The sequence below is a fragment of the Erpetoichthys calabaricus genome, chromosome 7 (assembly GCF_900747795.2).
Source record: "Erpetoichthys calabaricus chromosome 7, fErpCal1.3, whole genome shotgun sequence".
Lineage (NCBI taxonomy): Eukaryota > Metazoa > Chordata > Cladistia > Polypteriformes > Polypteridae > Erpetoichthys > Erpetoichthys calabaricus.
The window spans coordinates 54,720,596-54,742,793 of record NC_041400.2 but is presented as its reverse complement, the minus strand read 5'-3'; the positions used below and the strand labels follow the sequence as shown (position 1 = coordinate 54,742,793).

Here is a 22,198-nt window from a genome sequence, read left to right as displayed (position 1 = left end):
GAATTGGTTTGGATAAGTATGGTGTTTCTTTTATTTAGGTGACATGTTAAGTGCATATGGCAGCGCAGGCCCAGCAGTAATGGCAAAGATAAGAGGTGCATGGAAGAAATCTTGAGAGATGACCCCCATTCTTACTTCTAAAGGAGTCTCTCTGGCATTGAAGTGTAAAGTTTACAGAAGCTGTATGTACCAAGTGCACAAGATGGTATCAGGTTTGAGTGGAATTGGAATCAGGAAATGTCACTAAGTCAAAAATCTCAAGCCAAATGTCAGAACCAAAAAGACTATAGTTAAGCAAACAGTACTTATTACGCATTTTAAGAATCATAGTCAAGAAATGGTGCTGGAGTGTTCAATAACCAAAAATTAAAACGAGCATAAAAGCAGAGCCAAATCGTAGATTGTAGCCACAAAGCAGAGCAAAAATCATTTGGAGCCAGGGATTCAAAAACAACAAAGAATGAAAGCAAAGGCCTTTTCGCAGAATGAGATCCTGGACAACCAGAACCTTTATACCTTCATACCTTTGAACCAGTGATGTTTCACACTACAAACTTCTGGCTGATCTTAACTAACAATTGCATAGCAACCATCAACAAGTAACCATCAAAATGGTGGTGACCATAAGAAAAAGAACTGTTACCTTTCAGCTAGGGTTTCTCCCCTAGCTTATGTCCAAATTTCTTGTTTGTGTCTTTTTTGTTCATGTGTGACTCTTTCGTTTAGGCAGATATTGCTACTTATGTTTATTATTGGTTTTGTATCAGTTTTATGTATTATTTTATTTCTATGTGTCCATACTTCTACTATATTCCTTGTATATTGTGGGCAGTTCCCCAAGAGGTTTGGCCACCTGTCCATCACCATCAAGGGAATCCCTTCAGCCCTATAAAGGCTGTGGAAACACGCAGTTCCCTGCAGTAAATTGTATGTGCTGGGTATTGGTGGTTTCTCTGGGATTATTGCCTTATCATTTGTTAAATTTCTGGACTTCTGCCTCTTTTGCTCTGTTTTTTTAACCTCTCTTTGGAATTGTATATTTTGGACTATTTTGCCAGTAGATTGCTTGTTTTTAAAGGCAACTCCTTCTGTGCCTTTGGTGCTCTTTTGAGATTCTTTTGTTACGGAGCAGTTTGTGAAATAAATCTTTTATTTTATAAATGTTCATCATTTGTCTTTTTGTTACACAAGCCAAAAGTTGATACAGGACTCTTCCTCTTGTGGGGCCTTTTGCAACAGTTTTTTGGGATTTTAAAGCATTTTGGCCCGTTACCCATTTTGAGGACCTGCTCACTAGCTACTTTGAAGGCTTTATTTTGGAATTTTAGAGGACAACCCCTCCCCCCCCCCCCCAGTTCACGACAACAGCATGGTGTTGTGGGAAAGTGCTACTTGATTTCAACATTGTTAAAAATGTATTAAGCACAAAAATAAAAGTGACCCCTAAAAACAAAGTTTCAAAAAGAAATGAAAAAAAATTAAAAACAAAAGCCTAATCTTGATACTTTGTGAGGAATATTGTTTTCTATGAAAATTGGGACATGGCCACAGATGTTGGAAAATTAGTTAGAAATCAAAAAAATGCAGATAAGAATGATTATGGGATCTATGGAGTGTCATAGAGTGAAATGAAGATGAATGTTGAGTTGAGAGAAAATGTTGGTGTGGAGGTAATAGCTGTTTGGCCATGAAAGACAAAGAATAATTGAGTGAAGACGGGGTAAAGGGGATGAGACCCAAAAAGAGGCTGAAGGACATGTGGTTGGCGATAGTGCCTGATAATAATGAAAAAATAGGTCTCATCCCAAAGGATGACCAGGACTGTGAGGAGTGGAGGAAACAAAATTTGAAAGGTGGATCGGCTATTCTAAGTAAAACTGTAAAAAGCCACTAAACCAATGATGTGGATGATGATGATATGATGAAAAGAAAAAAATATTAAGTCAGAATACTCCATTCAGTACTAAACAAAATGTAAGTTGAATTACTGAACTTGAGTACATTTGAATATATATGTTATATTTTCAAATATTTTTTATTGATTTTCATGCCTCAAGTCATAGTTGCTTACAACTTTTTAATTAAACCCCACATAAAATAACATTTTCAAACCCACTTAATTCAAATGAGTGTTTCAGGATGCCTATATTGGCAGCCATAGGCGCAAGGCATTAACCAGGATTCAACAGGGGGCTAGTCTACCGCACTTTTGGAAAATTCTCTCTTAATATGTATCAGAGAGATATTTCATAAACGTCAGGGCAAAAAATATTGGAACAATTTTTATTATGTGGTCTTGGCTTGCATAATTCATAGGACTCTAAGTTTTAAAAGATATAAACCCACAACTTCAATTTATTTGGTTTGTCACATTGACTCACCTAAATTCCATTTGTCAGTCTCACAATACATATTTACTTTTAGTTCCCTTTAATCTACTTTAACTTCAAAGTTTATTCATTGTATTTTTTATACTTTGTATATGATTGACAGGTACATAATGTATATACCTTTGCTCTAGTCAGCTCATTACGCTTACAGTAGCTGCGGTCTCCGAGATGGTTCTTCTAAAGGTTTTGAATATGAAAGGCATGTGGAACTCCTGTCATGAAAACAGCTTAAATCCCTGGCCTGCACTTGATTCAAGTGAAATATCACAAATAAACACTAGCAAAACTCTAAATGAATAGAGAGAATGCCAGCCTCAAGTTAGACATTTATGGTAGAAATGTACTAACAGTAGTGCTTTTTAAGCCGTATCAGTAGATTATGACTAATCATGTCTACACACAAGGATCTAAAGAGACTGTGGATTTAAGAAGATGGGAAAGTATGATCACTAGTGGGAATACTGGTGAGCCAATCAACAAATTAATGCAAATTAGTTTTGTATTAGATGTGTTTAGGGTTCAAACACCAATATTACTCTTTTACATGGTACTTTGTATGGTTTTAGAACCTATACTATTGTAGTCGTGAGCATCAGTAATAAAATAATTTTTAGGTCAGATCTGAACCTAACACCTCCCAAACCTTTTGAATCTACTTATTTCATTAAGGATTCATGTTAAGTTAGTGGCTTGCCCAATAACACTGAGCTCAAGGTAGGGACCTTCCCTCAGATAGGTTATACGTTTCTCCACAGTATGCTCTCACTCGCAGATCTCACTAAACTATGCACAGACAGGTAAAAAAGATGAAGTGCACACAGAAAGTGGCCAGACTAAAGATCAGACCAACGTTGTTTGGCCAGGCCCTGACCTTATAATATCCACCAAGTTGTAAAGTTTATTCTGCACCACTAACCAACTCATTTTTTTTGCTTGTTATTTATTTTTGCTGATCTCTTTGATTGCTTTCTCATAAAAAAAACTATTCTGATTCTTCACATCTCCAGGGTTGCATGCTCACGTTCTTGCCTAGACAACATTTGTGCAGAGTCTGCATATTCTCTGAATGTCCATGTGTGACTACTCTGATTGCTCTGGTTTTTCCCCATATCCCAATGTGTTTGTGTTAGGCTAACCAGCAACTGATGGATGGAGGGAGGGATGGATGGATAGAAGAATGGAACCTCCATCTTTTGCAGTTGTAGAATGAATGAATGAATGAAAGGCCTGTTGTCCATTTTTTCTAAACCTCAACACAATCTAACCTGCCAACAGATGCTGTCTTTGTGTATTGTTATACTAAACAGTACCAGTATGGAAGATCTGACTGAAAAATACAGTATTAGTGTTCTACCTAATACATCATGAATATAAATGAATTAATTTGATCTTTATGTGCATATTGTTTTCTTTTTCAGAATACGTTGTCCAGTGTGAAAATAGGATCCCCACGTACAGCCATCATTACTATATTGTCCAACGACAATGCTTTCGGTATTATTTCCTTTAATTTGGTAAGTATACATTTACCTTATATTTTGTAGTTTGTGCTGTCTCTCTCTGTCTCTGCTGATTTAATGGCCATTTTCTGGATCCACCTGCATCTATATACGGTAGTATAAAAAAAGATTCAAGAGAGAAGGTTGAGCATCATCTTTCTTTATGTTTTAACATTAACACTATTTAACACAATATAGATATTTTACTTTGTTGTGACTATGTGGAATTTGAAAGTTTCCCTTTGATTTGTTTTAACTTCATATGGATTTAGTTGGTGCATGATGTACATACTTGTATAGGCTACTGAATTCAGTTTTCCATATACCTTGAGAGGAAGGTTTGTATTTATTTGCATATCACAGTCTTTTAGTGTATGTTGTTTGTGCAAAGTTCTTTACTGACTTTTTCAATTATTGCTATAAAAGCAAGACGAGTACAAAATTTAATTAACCACATAACTGACTTTACAGGCCACACATTTCTAAGTCTAATTTAGTACTGAACAACTGCCTGGTTGCTAAGGATTTCTAATATCATCTTGGGACCAGTTTACAGATTGGATTAACTTGTCTGTGGGAGTTGGGTGTCTCCAAGGAAACAGTTTTCACTATTCTTTGAACACTCAGCACTCATACTCACTCGGGAACTGTACATCTCAAATCACATTCCAAGCCATGCTGAGTTGGTCATTGATTGGCCTTTACTCTCTTGCAGACTTCTTTAATCATGGTGAATGAGACCAGGGGTACAAGCCAAATTGTGCCTCTCAGCCTAATCAGAGAGAAAGGGACCTATGGCACTGTGACAGTGAACTTTGAGGTAAGTATCTCAGTGTTATCTCACCTCCTAAATATGCCTTTTATGCCTGAGTGCTCAGTATCCTGTTGAGTGCTGATGGAGGTATTCTGGAGAAAGAAGAATGGTCAATTTAAAAAATCCTGTCCTCATTGTTGGCCTTCTTTTTTGTCCATAGCAACAGTTTGAATGGGCTTACACAAATGATTCCCACCAACAGTGCTCATTACAATGTTTGCTGAGAAGGTCACCAAGCATGAGTGTCTAACATCCAAAAGCTTTGTTTGTATATCCAAAATTAAATAGTACTTAATTTAATAATGAAAGTGCTGTTTATCAAATGATGTGACAGGAACATTTATATTAATAAGAAGGAATGCAACAAAAGAATTAGGTTTCATTCAGAATGGATTCCATTATTGTCTAGGTGCTGGGTTAATCAGCTTAAAAATTATTATAATGTCAGAAACTATAAAACACACCTGTAGTTGAATAAATCCATCCATCCATTATCCAACCCGCTATATCCTAACTACAGGGTCACGGGGGTCTGCTGGAGCCAATCCCAGCCAACACAGGGTGCAAGGCAGGAAACAAACCCCGGGCAGGACGCCAGCCCACCGCAGAGTTGAATATATAAAACAAATATTATTCAGTTAATAATGCTAGTAAAATTGTATCAGACTACATATAAATGGAAGAATTGTAATATTCATAATATTCTGGGTATAACAATAAGAAGAAGAAGAATCCCAGCTTTAAGTCTAAAAATAAAACTGATAGAAATTAGTGTAGGTAACCAAACAACATATGTGTGGCATATCAAGGGGAATAACAACTAGTTAAGGAGGCTGCAGAAACTTCCCCCAGGTTTTTCCGACCTGGAGCCTAGTGCTGCTGGAATATAGAATTGAATTAAATTAATCAAATTGGTTTGAGAAAGTTGTGTTGTGCTATATGGAGGCTACACACTCTGATATACCAAAGTCCTGCTTAGAGTGACACTGTGGCTAAAGTGCAAAGGCATTTTGATTTTGTTGGCTCAGACTCAAGTCTGTTTGCTTATTGACATTATTTAACTTTTCTGCCAAGACTAAAGGTTTGGTGGGATATCTGCTCAGAAATTTCCAACAAAAAATCGCATGATCTCACTTCATCTCTATTCTTTTTGATTCTCTTTCAGAGGGCCATGTTGGTAAAAGGCTGGACAGGACTAACCAGCCATTGCTTTCCTTCTGTAGAATTTCAAATACTGGTATATTGCTGGTGGCACAGTAATGACATGGAAGACACATGCTTCCATTGTATTGACTAGTATCCGTGTTTGTTTTGCATTAATGACAAAATGCCCATGTAATCTACTGCAAAATGGATAGGAGTTTGTCTTTCCATTTTAAATAGCTGGATAAGGCATTTTTTAATTTTTCTGACTGTTAATTAACACCTTATTTAACTGCAAAGTTATGACTGACTTTACTGGATGAGTAGATGTATTTTCTTAGTGTAGGCCTAATTTCTGATTTCACTTTTGAAAGTAAAGGACTAGAAACACCTGTCACCTTCCAGGCTGCCATCTTTCATTATTGAACATTTTATTCTGGTATTTTGCAGGTCCCCTATGATCTCTCTCTCTCTCAAGTTGATGCAATGTTAGTAGACATTGTATTGGGGTTGGCAGTGTGGCCCTTTCAGCTCTGTTTCTTTTCTTTTTATCTGGCAATGAACCACAGAGCAGGACTTCAGTCAATTTAGCACTTATCTGTTACTTTCTACAGTTTATAGAAAAATAAGAAAAACCGCTTGAACTCATATTTTAATGAGTAATGTAAAATAGCCAATCTCGATGCATGTTCAATAATCCAGGTAAGGAAATCCTAGAAATTTGATTCTGTTCATCTGGACAAAGTTTTTAAGTGGGAGAAATATTTTGAGACTTATCCAAGTCTCTTCCTCAGTCTCAATTGACTGCAGGTTTCCCCAACCTTATAAACAGTACCTTTGCTTAATCACAGAGACTAGCACCATTGACAAAGGGCCAGTTGATCAGTGATATGCAAATTATCCACTGATTAGTAGACGTGTGAACCATTCATAGAGGGTTGAGGAATGGCTGCAATCACAGCATTGTAAGATGGCGACAGATGGCAAAAGAGGAAGTTTGATCTACTTGCTGTGCGCCACAAACACCAGCACACTATGGGGAGTGTCCTCCACAACCAGCAGAGAGAAGGATGCCAGACAGAAACAAAAGATGTGGACAAATGGGTGAAGAACTTGTCTGACAAACAACTCACCCAAGCAGAGAAAAACGTCCTTTCTAAAGGGTTAAATTTTGCGGTCACACCGAAACAAATCCCGCTAGTGGAACTGATTACAGCCACAGAATCTGCTATCAGAAACAACAACATTGCTGATTTGAAAGCAGAACAACTGCGGATAAAAGTTTCGGCATGTCTCAGCAATGCAAAACCCCCTGCATCCAATATCAGCATTGAGGAGAGGAAGGCCCTCACGGCACTCAGCAAGGACAACAACATCATCATCCTTCCAGCGGACAAGGGGAGATGCACAGTTGTGCTTAACCAGACAGACTATCATGAGAAAATTTTATCTCTGCTCAGTAACAAAAATACTTATGAGCCCTTAAAGCGAGATCCAGGTAGTGGTTACAAGAAAAAGGTGATAGATTGTCTTAAGCAGTTAGTTCAGGACAATGCTATGGACCGGACCACATACCACAGATTATACCCAGGGGAATCTACACCAAGTCTGTATGGTCTACCAAAAATACACAAACAGGGTGCTCCTTTAAGACCCATTGTCTGCATGATCAATTCAGTCACGTATAACATCTCAAAGTTCCTGGCCACTGTTCTTAACCCGGTGGTAGGCAGCTCAAAACACCACATTCAGAACACTTTGGATTTCGTGGAGAAAGTGAGAGAGGTCATTATGGAGGCAGAAGAAACCTTGGTCTCATTTGATGTTACATCTCTATTCACTTGTGTTCCAGTGACTGAAGCAGTGGAGGTAGTATGTAAGAGATTACAGAATGACCCCACTCTCAGTAAAAGAACCTCTCTCAACGCAGACCAAGTGTGCCTGCTTTTGGAACTGTGTCTTCAATCAACATATTTCATATACAAAAGCCAGTACTACAGGCAGAAGCACGGGTGTGCCATGGGTTCCCCTGTTTCACCTATAGTAGCCAATCTATATATGGAAGAAGTGGAAAAGAGGGCTCTATCATCCTATCCTGGAACACCACCGAGCCATTGGTTCAGATATGTGGATGACACCTGGGTGAAAATCAGATCTCAGGAGGTACCACAATTCACAGACCACATCAACGGGGTGGACAAACACATCAAGTTCACCAGAGAGGATAGGAAAAATAACAAGCTAGCCTTCTTAGACTGTGAAATTTCCATCGTCAACGGGAGACATTTGAAAGTGGATGTGTACCGTAAACCCACACATATGGTCCAGTATCTAAGGTTTGACTCTCACCATCCACTAGAGCACAAACTAGGTGTCATTAGGACTCTACAACACAGAGCTAACACCATTCCCACAGACTCAGAGGCCAGGGAAGCAGAAGAACACCACGTCAAAAAGGCCCTGAGTAAATGTGGATATCCCAGCTGGTCCTTTGTCAAAGCAGGGAGGACACCTAAAGAACGCTCCAAGCGATTCATGAGAGAGGAAGGACATCCACTGCCTAAGCGAAAACCCTTAGTGATCCCGTATGTATCAGGAGTATCGGAACAGCTGAGGCGCATTTTCTCGAAACACCAGGTCTCAGTGGCTTTCAAACCCCAAAACACGCTACGCCAAAGATTGGTCCATCCCAAGGATCGGGTCCCACGGCACAAACAGAGTAACATAGTTTACGCAGTTAAGTGCCAGGAGGAGTGCCGTGAATTGTACATCGGGGAAACCAAGCAGCCACTGGCTAAGCGCATGTCACAAAACAGAAGAGCTTCCTTGTCAGGCCAGGACTCCGCAGTCTATTTACATCTACAGGATAGTGGTCACTCCTTTAAAGATGAAGAGGTGCACATCCTGGACAGGGAGGAGCGCTGGTTTGAGAGAGGAATCAAGGAGGCCATTTACGTGAAAAAGGAACGACCATCTCTGAACAGAGGAGGGGGCCTAAGGGTACATCTGTCGCCATCTTACAATGCTGTGATTGCAGCCATTCCTCAACCCTCTATGAATGGTTCACACGTCTACTAATCAGTGGACAATTTGCATATCACTGATCAACTGGCCCTTTGTCAATGGTGCTAGTCTCTGTGATTAAGCAAAGGTACTGTTTATAAGGTTGGGGAAACCTGCAGTCAATTGAGACTGAGGAAGAGACTTGGATAAGTCTCAAAATATTTCTCCCACTTAAAAACTTTGTCCAAATGAACAAAGTAAAATAGCCAGATACATTTAATAAGTAATTTTTTGTGTGCTAAAAGTTGGAGCATTATAAATATTAAGTATACATTTTGAAATCCCTAACCAAAAACATCACCTCAGCTGTTATTGTGTGTATAATTTAAGGAAAAGTCAAATGCAAAATTATTTTGGAATTTCCCAAGAGGTTTATTTGAAATATTTCTCTCCCGTTTCCAAATCCATTATTTTGTTTTAGTGAATGAAAAAAATCAAAAGCCTTTAACGACATCAGTAGGTGCAGAACTAAGTCTGGAATAGATGCAAGACTAGCACAGGACGCTCACACATTGGGTTAATTAAAATTTGAAAATTAACAAAATGTTCCCAGCTTTGGAGACGTGGGAATGAACGAACTTAGATGGAGAAGTACCATGGTGCACACAGAGAGAATGTGCAAAACCCACACAGGCAGTAACCAAGCCAGCAATCTAACCTGGGTCTTTCAAGCTGTGTGACAGCAGCACTATCCACCAAGTCACCCTAGTTCATTTTTAAAGAAACCATAAATCATATAATTAATAATATAAGTTTTAAACAAAAGAGTATTATTTTTAATATTTTATGCATACTTTTGTGTATATAAAGGAAATAACTAAGTTACCTGCATTTAATTTGCTCTAACAGATAACTGGAGGCCCAAATCCAGCAGAGGAGGACTTTACTCCATCCAAGGGAAATATTACACTGCCCCCTGGAAGAGCAAAAGTGGAATTTGTGTTGCAAGTAAAGGATGACCAGGTAACACTCTGAATGTGGCCTAATAATTATGATTTGAAATTAAAAAAAAAGAGAAATACTTTGGAAATGCTGATCACACAGAATCTGGTCCATTTTTTTTTACAGAATTCATATGGTTACATTTTTATTAATAAGCCTGTTATGCTTTGCTGGTATAAATGATTATTATTATTATTATTATTATTATTATTATTATTATTATTATTATTATTATTAATGAAATCTTATACAAGCTGAATGTGTTAAAGCATGTGGCTGGTTTATATTTGTTTATATAGCTGTGCACATAATACTTATGGTGGAATATTTTGGACAAAATTAAACAAATAAATGATATGCAAATAAATAAAAATTCTGTGAAATGTGACAATAAATAAATACAATAACAATGTGAAATGTGAGCATAAATAATTAAATGTATTATGGAATATATTTTAGTTTCTCATTTCTTTGTGCATTTATTTAACTCTTTCAGGGCTGATGTCAACTTTTGTCAAAAGGAGGAGTTGACGATGTTAATTTACTGTAGACTGTGACAAAACCAACCGTTATGTTTTAGTTGGACTCTCATTGCTAGAAGGAAAGTTAGATTCATTGGTTTGACCGAGATTTCCTGCGCTCGTGTGAATAACAAGGCGCAAACAACAGCAAAAATGGCACTGACATCTAACGAGAGATCAAAGTGAATGCGTAAAGCAAAATGCTCCGTGGACGACATTCTGCCTATTATCTCTGAACTGGACTATGACTTGCTGAACTAAAATTTTGAAACTAGTGATCGAAAACGAATCTGAGGTTCCAGCTTCACCTGACTGGTCCCCAGGTAATCGTTGTACTGACAATGTTTGCCTGGGAGGACTGCCACTTAACAATGATAAGAGGTAGAAACCAGATTGCAATGCACTGTGACCATGCCCCAGCCATGCAAAGACAGCCTGGCAGCAAGCCTGCCACACATTCTTGTCAAACTGGCAGCCACAGCATGCGGCAACAGACTTTTTATGTTGATTTCTGTGTGAAACGATTGCTTTTCAGAAACTGTTTTTTGGAAAAAATATTCAGCCCTCAAAGAGTTAATTATTTCTTAATTTATGTATTTCAGCCACACCACTTGCAACATGAATCAAGTTGTGAAGCGAAAGCTGTCACTTTCACTTATCAAAGTTGAGAGGGCATGTTCTAGCAAGTACCACTTTTTGATTGGTGGATTGTTGGTAGACTGGATGTCAGTCTTCAGCTATCAAGTGCCACATTTACAGCAGACACTTCAGAGGCAAACTCCATCCATCCATCCATTTTCCAACCCGCTGAATCCGAACACAGGGTCACGGGGGTCTGCTGGAGCCAATCCCAGCCAACACAGGGCACAAGGCAGGAAACAATCCTGGGCAGGGTGCCAACCCACCGCAGGACACACACAAACACACCCACACACCAAGCACACACTAAGGCCAATTTAGAATCGCCAACAGAGGCAAACTCTCAATGATGAATTTGGAGTTTCTTGAATTAAAGTTGCTACTTCACATAGTAATTCTCTGCAACTTTTTCTTCCACTTCTATCATACATGCACAGTCACAACTTTGAGCATGCACACGAGCCACAGGATTTCTAAGTCAAGCAAAGCACATACGTCCATTCTCCTAATGATTCACCAATCTCTCTAGAGCCCAGCCTCTCAACTTTGACAAATGAAAATGACAGCTTTCATTTCAGGGCTTATTTCATTTTGTGTATGATGTTAGTGAAATAAATAAATGAATGAATAAAGAAGTAAGCAACAAAAAATGTATTTTGTGAACCATTTAATTATTTATACTCTCATTTTATATTATTTATTGTCACATTTCACAGTACTTTTTTTATTTGCAGATTTATTTATTTAATTTTGTCCATAATTTTCCTCCGTAAATGCACTCCTCCTAGCATGGTGCGTCTACTGTCTTGAAACAGATACCCCATGTACATGTGAAGCCATAAGCCTACCCTCTCCGAAACTGTTGACTCTAAAGCAGCTGAAACCTGCATTGTGATCAACAAAAAAGATTATCATAGGAAACTTGATGCATGTCTAGAAGAGACTGCTAAGGATATAATTATATCAGTCTGATACAAACACAAGAATAATACAAAATATTGCTGTTAGAGCAGTCCAAGGAAACATGCTTATAGCCAGGCAAATAAAAGTACTGAAAATATATATATTTTATGAATAAACATTTGCAAGCTATCCTCCTTATTAAGCTTAAACAAGTAAAAATATTGTCCATGGCCAGTATTATAAATTTTTTTGCAGCTGCAGGTCACTATCATTCATCATTTTAGCATCATCATTTTCACTCCACTCATCCTTATGAGGGTCTTAGTAGAAGCACACTGAATGGGTTTGACTACGCTACAGAGGAATTTCCAGACTTTCTCAGATAACTGAGAGATATAACCCCCCAGTGTGTGTTGTGGATATGTCCCTTGTACATCTCCCATGAGAAGCACAAAGGGGCATTCTAACTATAAGTCCAAATCACTTAACTCAAGAACACTAATACTGTACCTGTCATGCTTTTTTATTTAAGCAGTTTTAGGAGTCAATATGTACTTGCTTGTGTTTGTCCTGAAAAATCAATTAAATGTCAACACAGATGTCTTGATCTTTGTATTGATTTTGAGTGGTTCAACAAAGCACATGGCTAAAAAATGTCTAAGGAAATTTCATCATAAATGCATTTTGTTTATGTTCAGTTTTTTATTTACTAGTTTTTAATGTTCTTATTTTTAAATATTTCAGGTTCCAGAAGATGATGAGATATTTACAATCCAGCTAACAGATGTGGAGGGTGGAGCTGAAATCAACATCATTCAAAGCTCAATACAAATCAAAATTAACAAGAATGATAGTCCTATAAAATTTTCCCAGTCATTCTTAGCTGTACAGGAAACAGCAGGCAACATTACCATTCAAGTGACCCGTGGGAGAGATGAATTGGGTAGATTGATTGGATCAGACTCAGAGGAGGTCTCCATTGATTATACCATTGAATTTGCTGGTGCCTGTCCTGGGATTGACTTTGAAGATTTACAGCAGAATCAGACACGTATTATCTTTCGTCCTCGTATCTATGTGGCAGACCTAAAATTTAGGATTATTAATGATGAAAAACCAGAGATTGGTGAATCATTTATTCTTCATTTAAAGAATGTAACTGGAGATGCAGTGTTACAGAATCCAAGCCAGATTCAGATTTTAATTGAACCAAATGATGAACCATATGGAGTTTTGTCTATTAACAGTGGATTGTTGGGTCAGAAAGTGATTTTCAATGAAGACCTACTTATGAGGTAAGGACACAACCTTTGGTTTTTGAAATTAGAAGCCTGACATTTTTTCCTGGAAAAAAAAGAAAAGCACAATTCCCAGATACCATTTTTTGCCTTAGCATATATCCTCTGTTTATATAATAGCTGAAATAAATTTGTTTAGTACTGTGAAAAAAATGGAAGCAAGGACAAAGAGAATGACATACTAAGGCCTATATTCAGTGCCATCCATAATGTTTGGGACAAAGACACAATTTACCTCTCTTGTCCACAGTTTAAAATTGCTAATCAGACAATTCGTATGTGATTAAAGTGCACAATGCAGACTTCAATTTGAAGGTATTTTCATGTCCATACTAGTGTTTTCACAGCATTTACAAAAGTATCTTTGTCCACACCATCATGACCCAAAAAGCATATGACGTAGACGTCCGCCTACACTGGGCATTCACGTATCGACTGAAAAATCCTAAAAATGGTAATAAAACCACAAACATGGGAATATCGCAAAACTGTAGCATCTGATAAATTATTTGTATACAGCATGTATATAATGTAGGCGGCACGGTGGCGCAGTGGGTAGCGCTGCTGCCTCGCAGTTGGGAGATCTGGGGACCTGGGTTCGATTCCCGGGTCGTCCCTGCATGGAGTTTGCATGTTCTCCCTGTGTCTATGTGGGTTTCCTCCGGGGGCTCCGGTTTCCTCCCACAGTCCAAAGACATGCAGGTTAGGTGGATTGGCGATTCTAAATTGGCCCTAGTGTGTGCTTGGTGTGTTTGTGTGTGTCCTGCGGTGGGTTGGCACCCTGCCCAGGATTGCTTTGTGCCCTGTGTTGGCTGGGATTGGCTCCAGCAGACCCCCGTGACCCTGTGTTTGGATTCAGTGGGTTGGAAAATGAATGGATGTATATAATGTATACAACATTTAAACTGTAAAAAATGTAATTTTGATGCATACAGGTGACAATACAAGTAACATGGAAAGCAACTGTTCTATATCCAGTATGTTGGAATAAGTTTTTCTTTTATGAAGGTTGACAAATCAGAGAATGAGCTGGATTAAATCTGGGAAAAGCTAAATAATATGCACAAATAAATAGGAACATGATTTGAGTGTGTGTTTTTGAAAAACGGTGGTTTCTCTCATTCATATTGCAACACTGTGGCTGCATCTTCAGAAGTATATGGCATGGGTGCGTTTTCAAAAGTCTGGAGTTGAAAATGCCAGGGTACTGTGGACGAAAAAATGAAAATATAGACTAATATCAAAATGTGTTAGTATTGATGGAGCCTGAAAAAATTGCGAATACCTAGCCTAACTATACAACATTAATATGGACCACAAATATGTGAGTTATCGCAAAACAAGTATTGTATAACAGAGATTTTTCTTAAATAAAATCTACTAGAAAGTATTCCACAAAGCACTGGTAATCTTCCCCTTAATATAACATTTTAATGTATAAATCAATGGTTATACAATATGGTGCTCTGTAATAATTATAATGAATAAATTAATAACAGTTATTCTTGTCTTGAAAAAACAAAGAGACTTCTTTGTTGTGGCTGGAATCTTTGAAGTGGAGTGCATAGCAGAACATCAGTTGATGCGTAATAAACTTAACACCAATTCAGCTTTAAATGGACTGTTGGCTGAATATGAAGATTGAAAGTAATGGAAAATTAAAATTGATGGGGCTGGCAGTAGAATGCTTTCTATGTTTCCCTTCCTGTTGGAAGGAAAATCAAGATGTGCCCTTTCTACACTTTCCTCTGTCTCACTCATCATGGATTAGTGGTGAGGGAAAATGAAACTGTTACTATGCTCACACAGAGACATGAGAAGTGAGGTCCACTTCTCCAGTACCCGCTCATACCACTATGTCCTCCCATACTTCTGGTGATATGAGAAAGAAGAAAATACACTTCTGTTGTACGCTCTTTCCGTCTCACTAACTGCAATGTGAGGAGGTATGACAAGTAGGCAAGGTTTGCTCCTTCCATACTTCAGCTACTTCACTCACATGCTGTGTATCTTTCAGTGTAATTTTTTTTTCTGTTCTTATGATATGACTGAGGTAGTCTTAACTAATTCAAGCACTTCTTTATACACTTTATAGGAAGAAAATGGGGGTGAGTGTACCATGTGATGAGCTGGTACTTTGTCCAGGATTGGTTTCTGTCATACTTGATGTTGCTTCCCTGAGCTCTTGTGCTGTTAAAAGATTTAGCAAAACTAGGTAATCTGTGACATTGGATTGGGTGTAGCTGTACATAACGACTCGTCAGTGTGTGGACTTTCACAAAATAAGGATCGGAAATGGCAAAATGGATTCTGTATTACTAAATCCAATATGTCATTTAGAGCTAATTAAAGACAAGTTTGAAATGTAAAATTATGAAAGAAGTGAATGCAGAAGGATAAAGATGTCATGAGTCTGTGTTGTGGGTGTCCTGAGGTTGTTTGTTTGCATTTTTGGAATTATGATTTATGTTTTCTTAATTTTTTTGATTATTTTAACTTTATGGCATCATTTTGTATTTTGTTGATAGGTGTTCACCACCTTGATGTGTTTACTTTGGCATAGCAATGGCCAAGTTCTTGCTGGCTGCTATGCCATTTTCCTGACCTAAAAATATAGTGGTGCAGAGTTTTTGCTTCTGAGTGTTGCACATGATTAAAACAAATAAACACGCAAACACACAATGAAGCCATCAGGGGAAATTCCCAGTTAGTTTAAGTTCTACTGTTTGTTCCACTCATCTTTGCTTTAGACTTAAGTTTCTGGTTAACAACTATTAGCCTTTCTTACTAATTACTTTTGGCTAAATGTGCTATATTAATTATTTTGGTACACTTGTGACACATTTTTACCTGTACATCTTCATATACATAGTATATACACAGATATTGGTTGGTGTAATCCACTTACTGTTCCTCTATAATCCAAAATGGCACTTAGACATATATTTGTAGTAACTTTGTGATGCTTTTTTAAAAAATTGCTTTATAGAAATCCCCAGAGAATGGACACTTATTTCTAGAACCAAGTCTACTTAAGATATCCGTCCATTTTTTTAATTCATGTAGTTAAATTTAGTTGGAGCAATAGGTGCATCTACAATGTACTCAACCAAGCTGCTAGTCAAGCTGTTTATTTTCATATAGAAGGAAATCAGGATCGTCTAAGGAAACGCACCTACTGACACATGGGTACTGTACACAGTCGGGGAAACAGCCTGGAATCAAATTTTACCACAAGCACAATGAGGTGGCAATGTATGCATGAAATCCACCCTGTGTTCCCCACTCCTTAAATCATAATGAGCAAAACTTAGTAAAAAATAAAAAAGTAAATTTATTTGTCCTTATTATCATAAAACAGAAAGTATGGAAATAATTAGCTATTAGTTTCAAGTTTATTTATAGCTGCCCATTTATTTTCCTTTTCATTTGTCTGCTTCTTGTCATTTTCCTGTGTTGCTAATAATATGTCAGAGAGTTTTTAATTTATAGACAGTTTCCATTTAGGAACATTTGAGGAAAGTGAAAATTCATAAGAGTCATTTATTGTACCACAGCTTATAGAGTGATGTCGTTTTTATTTGACATGAGCTCCTTCAGACTTCCTAACTACTTTCCATGTGATTTATTGTTTGCTGTTCCTTACATTTATTTTCTAATTTTAGTTTCTGAGTCTGGAAGAATCATTGCCAACTTTAATTTCCTGATTAAAAACTCAAATTACTTTTTTTAAGCACATTGAAAATTAGAGAGATAAGACATTTATGGTAAAATAGTACAGGCTGAATCTGTGACACATTTTCACTTGGCAGGATAGTCAAACTATTCTTCATTAAATAATATATTTCAGCCAAAGAAAAATAAGTATTTCTCTTTCTTTTTTTTTTACTTTTACCAGTCGTGTGATAAAGTGCATTTAACATGATGAAAAACACTAATTTAATCAGCACACTGGTTAAGGTTAATGATTGCCAGATCTAGAGATCTAAGCTCTGCTTCTCATATCATTGCCTATGTGAAATTTGCATGTTCTCTCTGTGGTCATGTGAGTATTGATACTGATGCTTTCACCCAAGTATACATGTTAGTTTAACTGGAGACTCCCAAAACTGGTCAGTGTGAGTGTGCATGTCCTTTGATTAACTACCATTTCATCTAAGATTTCTTCCTGCCTTGTGCACTCTGATGATGGGAAAGACTTAAAACTGCATAGATGAATTTGGTAAATGCATAGATGAAAAAAATTGCACAGCATTTTGAAAAAAAAAATAGATGACGGCTAGGTATCCTATAACATTTAAAATTATTAAGCAAATAGTTGTTTGTTTTATTAATTCTATAACTCACATAATTTTACATGCTGTGCTGCTTTAGGTTTGAGGGAATTAATATAACAAGGAATGGAGGAACGTATGGAAATGTTTCTGTGAACTGGACCATAACTCGCAACAGCAGTGACGTCTCTCCTGTGAGTACGGATTTAACCCCAGTCTCTGGTATTCTGCAGTTCTCTGAAGGTCAGATGTCAGCTTCTCCTCTGCTCATTATTAAGAGAGATGACCTACCAGAGGAAGCAGAGGCCTACCTGTTCAGGCTCTTGCCTACAACAGTAAATGGTGGAGCAAAAGTAGATGATCCAATGGAGGTAAGAATATGTCATCTGTACTGATTTTTGTTAACTGATTGGTGTTAAAAACACTTTGTTTCAAAAATACTCAAACGCTGATGCTCCTGGTAGTATATTATAAAATGGTAAAATTAGCTATTTGCAACAAGCTACGTGATAAAATCAAATTAGTCCTTTGTTTGTCAGGTAGACTCTGATTTCTGCTATTGAAAAGACACCACCAAAACTGAACAGAATAAAGGCTAGGGTTTCAGCCCAATCCGTAAAAGATGGCATACATGATAATCATTGCATTACCATTCTATACACGTACAGTGCAGTTTTAAAGATGATCCATTACTGATGTGTTGTGTTGTCCCATGTAATACAAAAATTATGACTATTCTCACACATACAGTATATTTCATTATTGCTGTTCTGTACACTCATCTTTTCTAAAGTTGCTTCAGCGATTGTTTCTCCCCACCGCTTGGATTATTCTTGCAATATTTCTTCCACTATTGTGAGCACTTCTGTTGTGGATCTTACACATTAATTTTTGGATATGTTACATTGATTTTTATACTGGAAGCAGGTTGATGCAATGATCAGAACTGTAGTGTCATTATTTCTAGCACCTGTTATCTCATTTAAAAAATATGTGTGAATAAAAGCGTGAAAATACGTGTATACCAAAAAATGTTTACAGCAAAAAAAAAAAAAAGATTTTTAAAACACATTACCACATTTCTATGCAATATACCCATTATAAATCACAATCATCTTGTAAATGGGGTTACATGAAATGTCTGAAACAACTACATATGGACTATGCCAATCAATGTAATTGCTCAAGTAAATTGGAAAAGTCCTGGGCCACCCTGTTTAATTTTGCAACACATAAAGACAAGGGGGCGGCACAGTGGGTAGTGCTGCTGCCTCGCAGTGAGGTTCGCTTCCCGGGTCCTCCCTACGTGGAGTTTGCATGTTCTCCTCGTGTCTGCGTGGGTTTCCTCCGGGTACTCCGGTTTCCCAGTCCAAAGACATGCAGGTTAGGTGCATTGGCGATTCTAAATTGGCCCTAGTGTGTGTACCCTGTGTTGGGTTGGCGCCCTGCCTGGGGTTTGTTTCCTGCCTTGCACCCTGTGTTGGCTGGGATTGGCTCCAGCAGACCCCCGTGACCCTGTAGTTAGGATATAGCTGGATGGATGGATGGAAAAAACAAGGGCATGATGGCATTGTTTAACCTAGAATCAAAACAAAGGAGGCCCTCAGTGGCCATCTCGCAATGCTTCTATTAACAGTGCTCATTTTAAGCATGTTGGAAGCTTCATCCTCTGGAAGGTTTGGGCCTGAATACGATGCTGCCTTTTGGGGATGTCAGCTTTTATAAGACTCTGACTGGAAAGGGACGTGGCTTTCTCTGGGAACTGTGTTCGGGTTATTTGCCATCATAGGGCATCTTCTTGGAGCTGTGGAGGAAAGAGACAAGTCAACTATCGACAGCATCCCCTCTCATTCAGGAGCACCTTTCTTCTTCATTCTGGGGGGCAGTGAAAGATGTAACAGGCCAGCATCTAAGAGGGTACACACTATCACTTGGCACATGTAGTAACATAATTACTGTTACAGTGAATAGTAAATGCCATTTAAAAAACTGAGAGTTCAGCCAGTTACCTTACCAACAAGCCAGCTGAAACATACAGTGTCATCACAATGTCTGTCTGCAAAAGCTATTCTGCTTCAACATAAATGCATCATACATTGACCCAGACCGCTGAGTCACTATGTCAGTCTCATCTTGGCAACACAAATGACTTCTGTGTTAATGGCATATCACAGCTCATCCATATTACTAACCGAAGGTTATGGACGCAGGGTGCATCGAAGCGCACACACACTGCCGCACTGCAACGAGCCCGCCCATAGCTAACGACACAGCCACAGAAACGAGAAGGTTGTACACCGGATGTCACACACGCTGCCGCACTGCAACAAGCCCGCCACCTGTAAACTAGACTTGCTCTAATCCACTGTGCCAGTAATGTAGATCACATAACGGTCATTCAGTTTGTCGCCCGCCCCAGAATCCAGAGTCAAACGCAGCGGCGTCCCAAAACAAGGTGGCGCCCGCCCCAGAGTCAAACGCAGCAACTTCCCAAAATGTGGCGGCTTCCCAGAGTCACTAGGTGGTGCCCAAATAACACAATGTAATGCGCTGTGGCGCCTGCCCCAGAGTCAAAACGCAGCGGCTTCCCAAAACGCAGCGGCTTCCCAGAGTCAGTACATGGCACCCAAACAACACAACCTGTGAACAACACTTGCTCTAATCCACTTAAATAACGGTTAATTGGCACACCCACGATGACCCACAGAGCTCAAAGGCGCCTACAGTGCGTTTCTGAAACACCACATGCAAGAGAGGCACAGATCCAAAACGAATAATCCACTGTGCCACCACTCAGTGTGTATAGGTTGGAGTATGCTTCCTAACAGTAAACGACTTCTACCTAACGACACAGCCACATAACAACAAAGAAGAGACACAACACCACCTGTAAACTAGACTTAATGAACGAAGGCGCCCACACAAAGAAACCGCTTTAGTTCAAATAGGGTTATTCAATTAAATGGAAACTTTACCATGCCTAAGACCTGTGAACTAAACCTGAGGTGACGCGTGCACGCCAGGTTGGAAAGTCGCCCGGACAATGAACGAGCGTGCCCACAACTCGCTTTTGACACAGCACAGGCAAAGGAGGCACGTATCCAAATGGAGGGAGCTCAGCGATTAGTAATACACGGGCCCGTATGGCTATGACCTGTAAACGAGCCCGTATGGATACATGTTATTGAATTAAATGGAAACTTTACCATGCCTACAACCTGTGAACTAAACCTGACGTGAAGCGTGCATGCCAGGTTGTACAGCCGCCCGGACACGACCGCCCACACCACCGCATATACCCTCCATGATATTTCATCATGCAGAAACTGATTGCCATTCTTGGATTTCCGATTCGCTAGCGAATCACGGGCTTACTTGTGTTTAATAAAATCAGCTTTATTCTTGATAGGTGCCTTTATTGAAATGTGAGTGCAATAAAGTGCTCTCATAATGTTAGGAAAACTGAACGCTGATGCAAACAGCCTTTTTATGTTGGCAAAAATATGTCAGGTTTATTTATTTGCACCCACACTATACGAAAACTGCCTCGTTGGTCAGTTAACAGCTTCCAGTAAAGAGGGCATGATGGAGTGAAGCTTAGCTGAGATTTTACTGACCTATTGGCCAGTGACAACAGGTAGCCAACTGTATAGAAACTGTCAAACAAACAAAAAAGTTCTTCAGAGCAAATATGCACAATTGGCCCTCTTAAAACAGAACTAAAATAGAGTTTCATATTCATCACTTTAAGGTTTAATATTTTTCTTGTGTTAGTTCACCTTGTAATAAAGGCTTGGTTATATGAATTAATATGCGCATGTGTCGATTTGGCTGCATTTCCCTAATTGATAAAGGGTGTCATCATTTCCCAGTTTCTCTGAAATGTTTTGTATGGATGGGTCAGAACTGCTGTAGATACACAAGTTCTCCCATTATGTTTGTTTTTATAAATCTCATCCTTTGCATGAAACGTTACATATGCAAGCTTTATAAATCTCACCCTTAAGCACAATTCCCAGCTGGGTCCCTGCTTGTGTGGAGATTGCATGTTCTCCTTATGCATTTTTTCTAGAGAAGAGGGTTGCTTTTAACAAACCAAATGCATTCTTGTTAGGCTAATTGGTGACTATACATTGACTCATTATGAGTGTATGTGTGTGTAACTATTGCATTTCGATTAGTTATTTATTACTCATTTTCCGACCGCACTTACTAGAATAAATGTTTGGAATGTAGCCTATTCCAGTACCAATGGACACAATGAAGGATCAGCTCTGATGTTAGGCCATTGCAGGACTCATTCACTCAAGTTCTCTCATATCTGGTCAATTTAGCTGCCAGTCATCAAAATCTTCACATATATGAGGAAAACGGAGTAACTAGAGAAAACCTCACATAGACATTGGGAGAATGTATAAACTGCACAAAGGACCTCCATTAAAACATTGGGCTCTGGAGCTGTGTGGCAGTTGTGATAATCAATCATGACATATTAATATGACACCTCACCTAGTATGAATCCTCAAAAAATGTAGCAGTTTAATTTTGCTTTTGCATAACAGGTGTTATTCACACATAATTTAAGCTATATAATGCGATCATGAGAACTTATCTGGAGTACAATGCAGTTATGGTCCATATTACAAATAAGACATACAGTAGCTGTGCTCAGTTAAGTGGAAAGCTCCAGGTTTTTCAGCTTCTTCAGCTAT

The 22,198-nt window shown here is 38.5% G+C and overlaps 1 protein-coding gene across 1 annotated transcript in view; it reads left to right on the top strand.

Annotated features, from left to right (window-relative positions):
* adgrv1 (adhesion G protein-coupled receptor V1) overlaps positions 1-22,198 on the top strand; it is a 697,787-nt gene that overhangs the window by 88,159 nt on the left and 587,430 nt on the right. Inside the window, exons 4-8 of the mRNA XM_051930189.1 lie at positions 3,809-3,904; positions 4,605-4,709; positions 9,759-9,872; positions 12,659-13,209; positions 17,587-17,857. Coding sequence (XP_051786149.1) covers positions 3,809-3,904; positions 4,605-4,709; positions 9,759-9,872; positions 12,659-13,209; positions 17,587-17,857 — 1,137 coding nt within the window. The remainder of the gene's footprint in view (positions 1-3,808; positions 3,905-4,604; positions 4,710-9,758; positions 9,873-12,658; positions 13,210-17,586; positions 17,858-22,198) is intronic.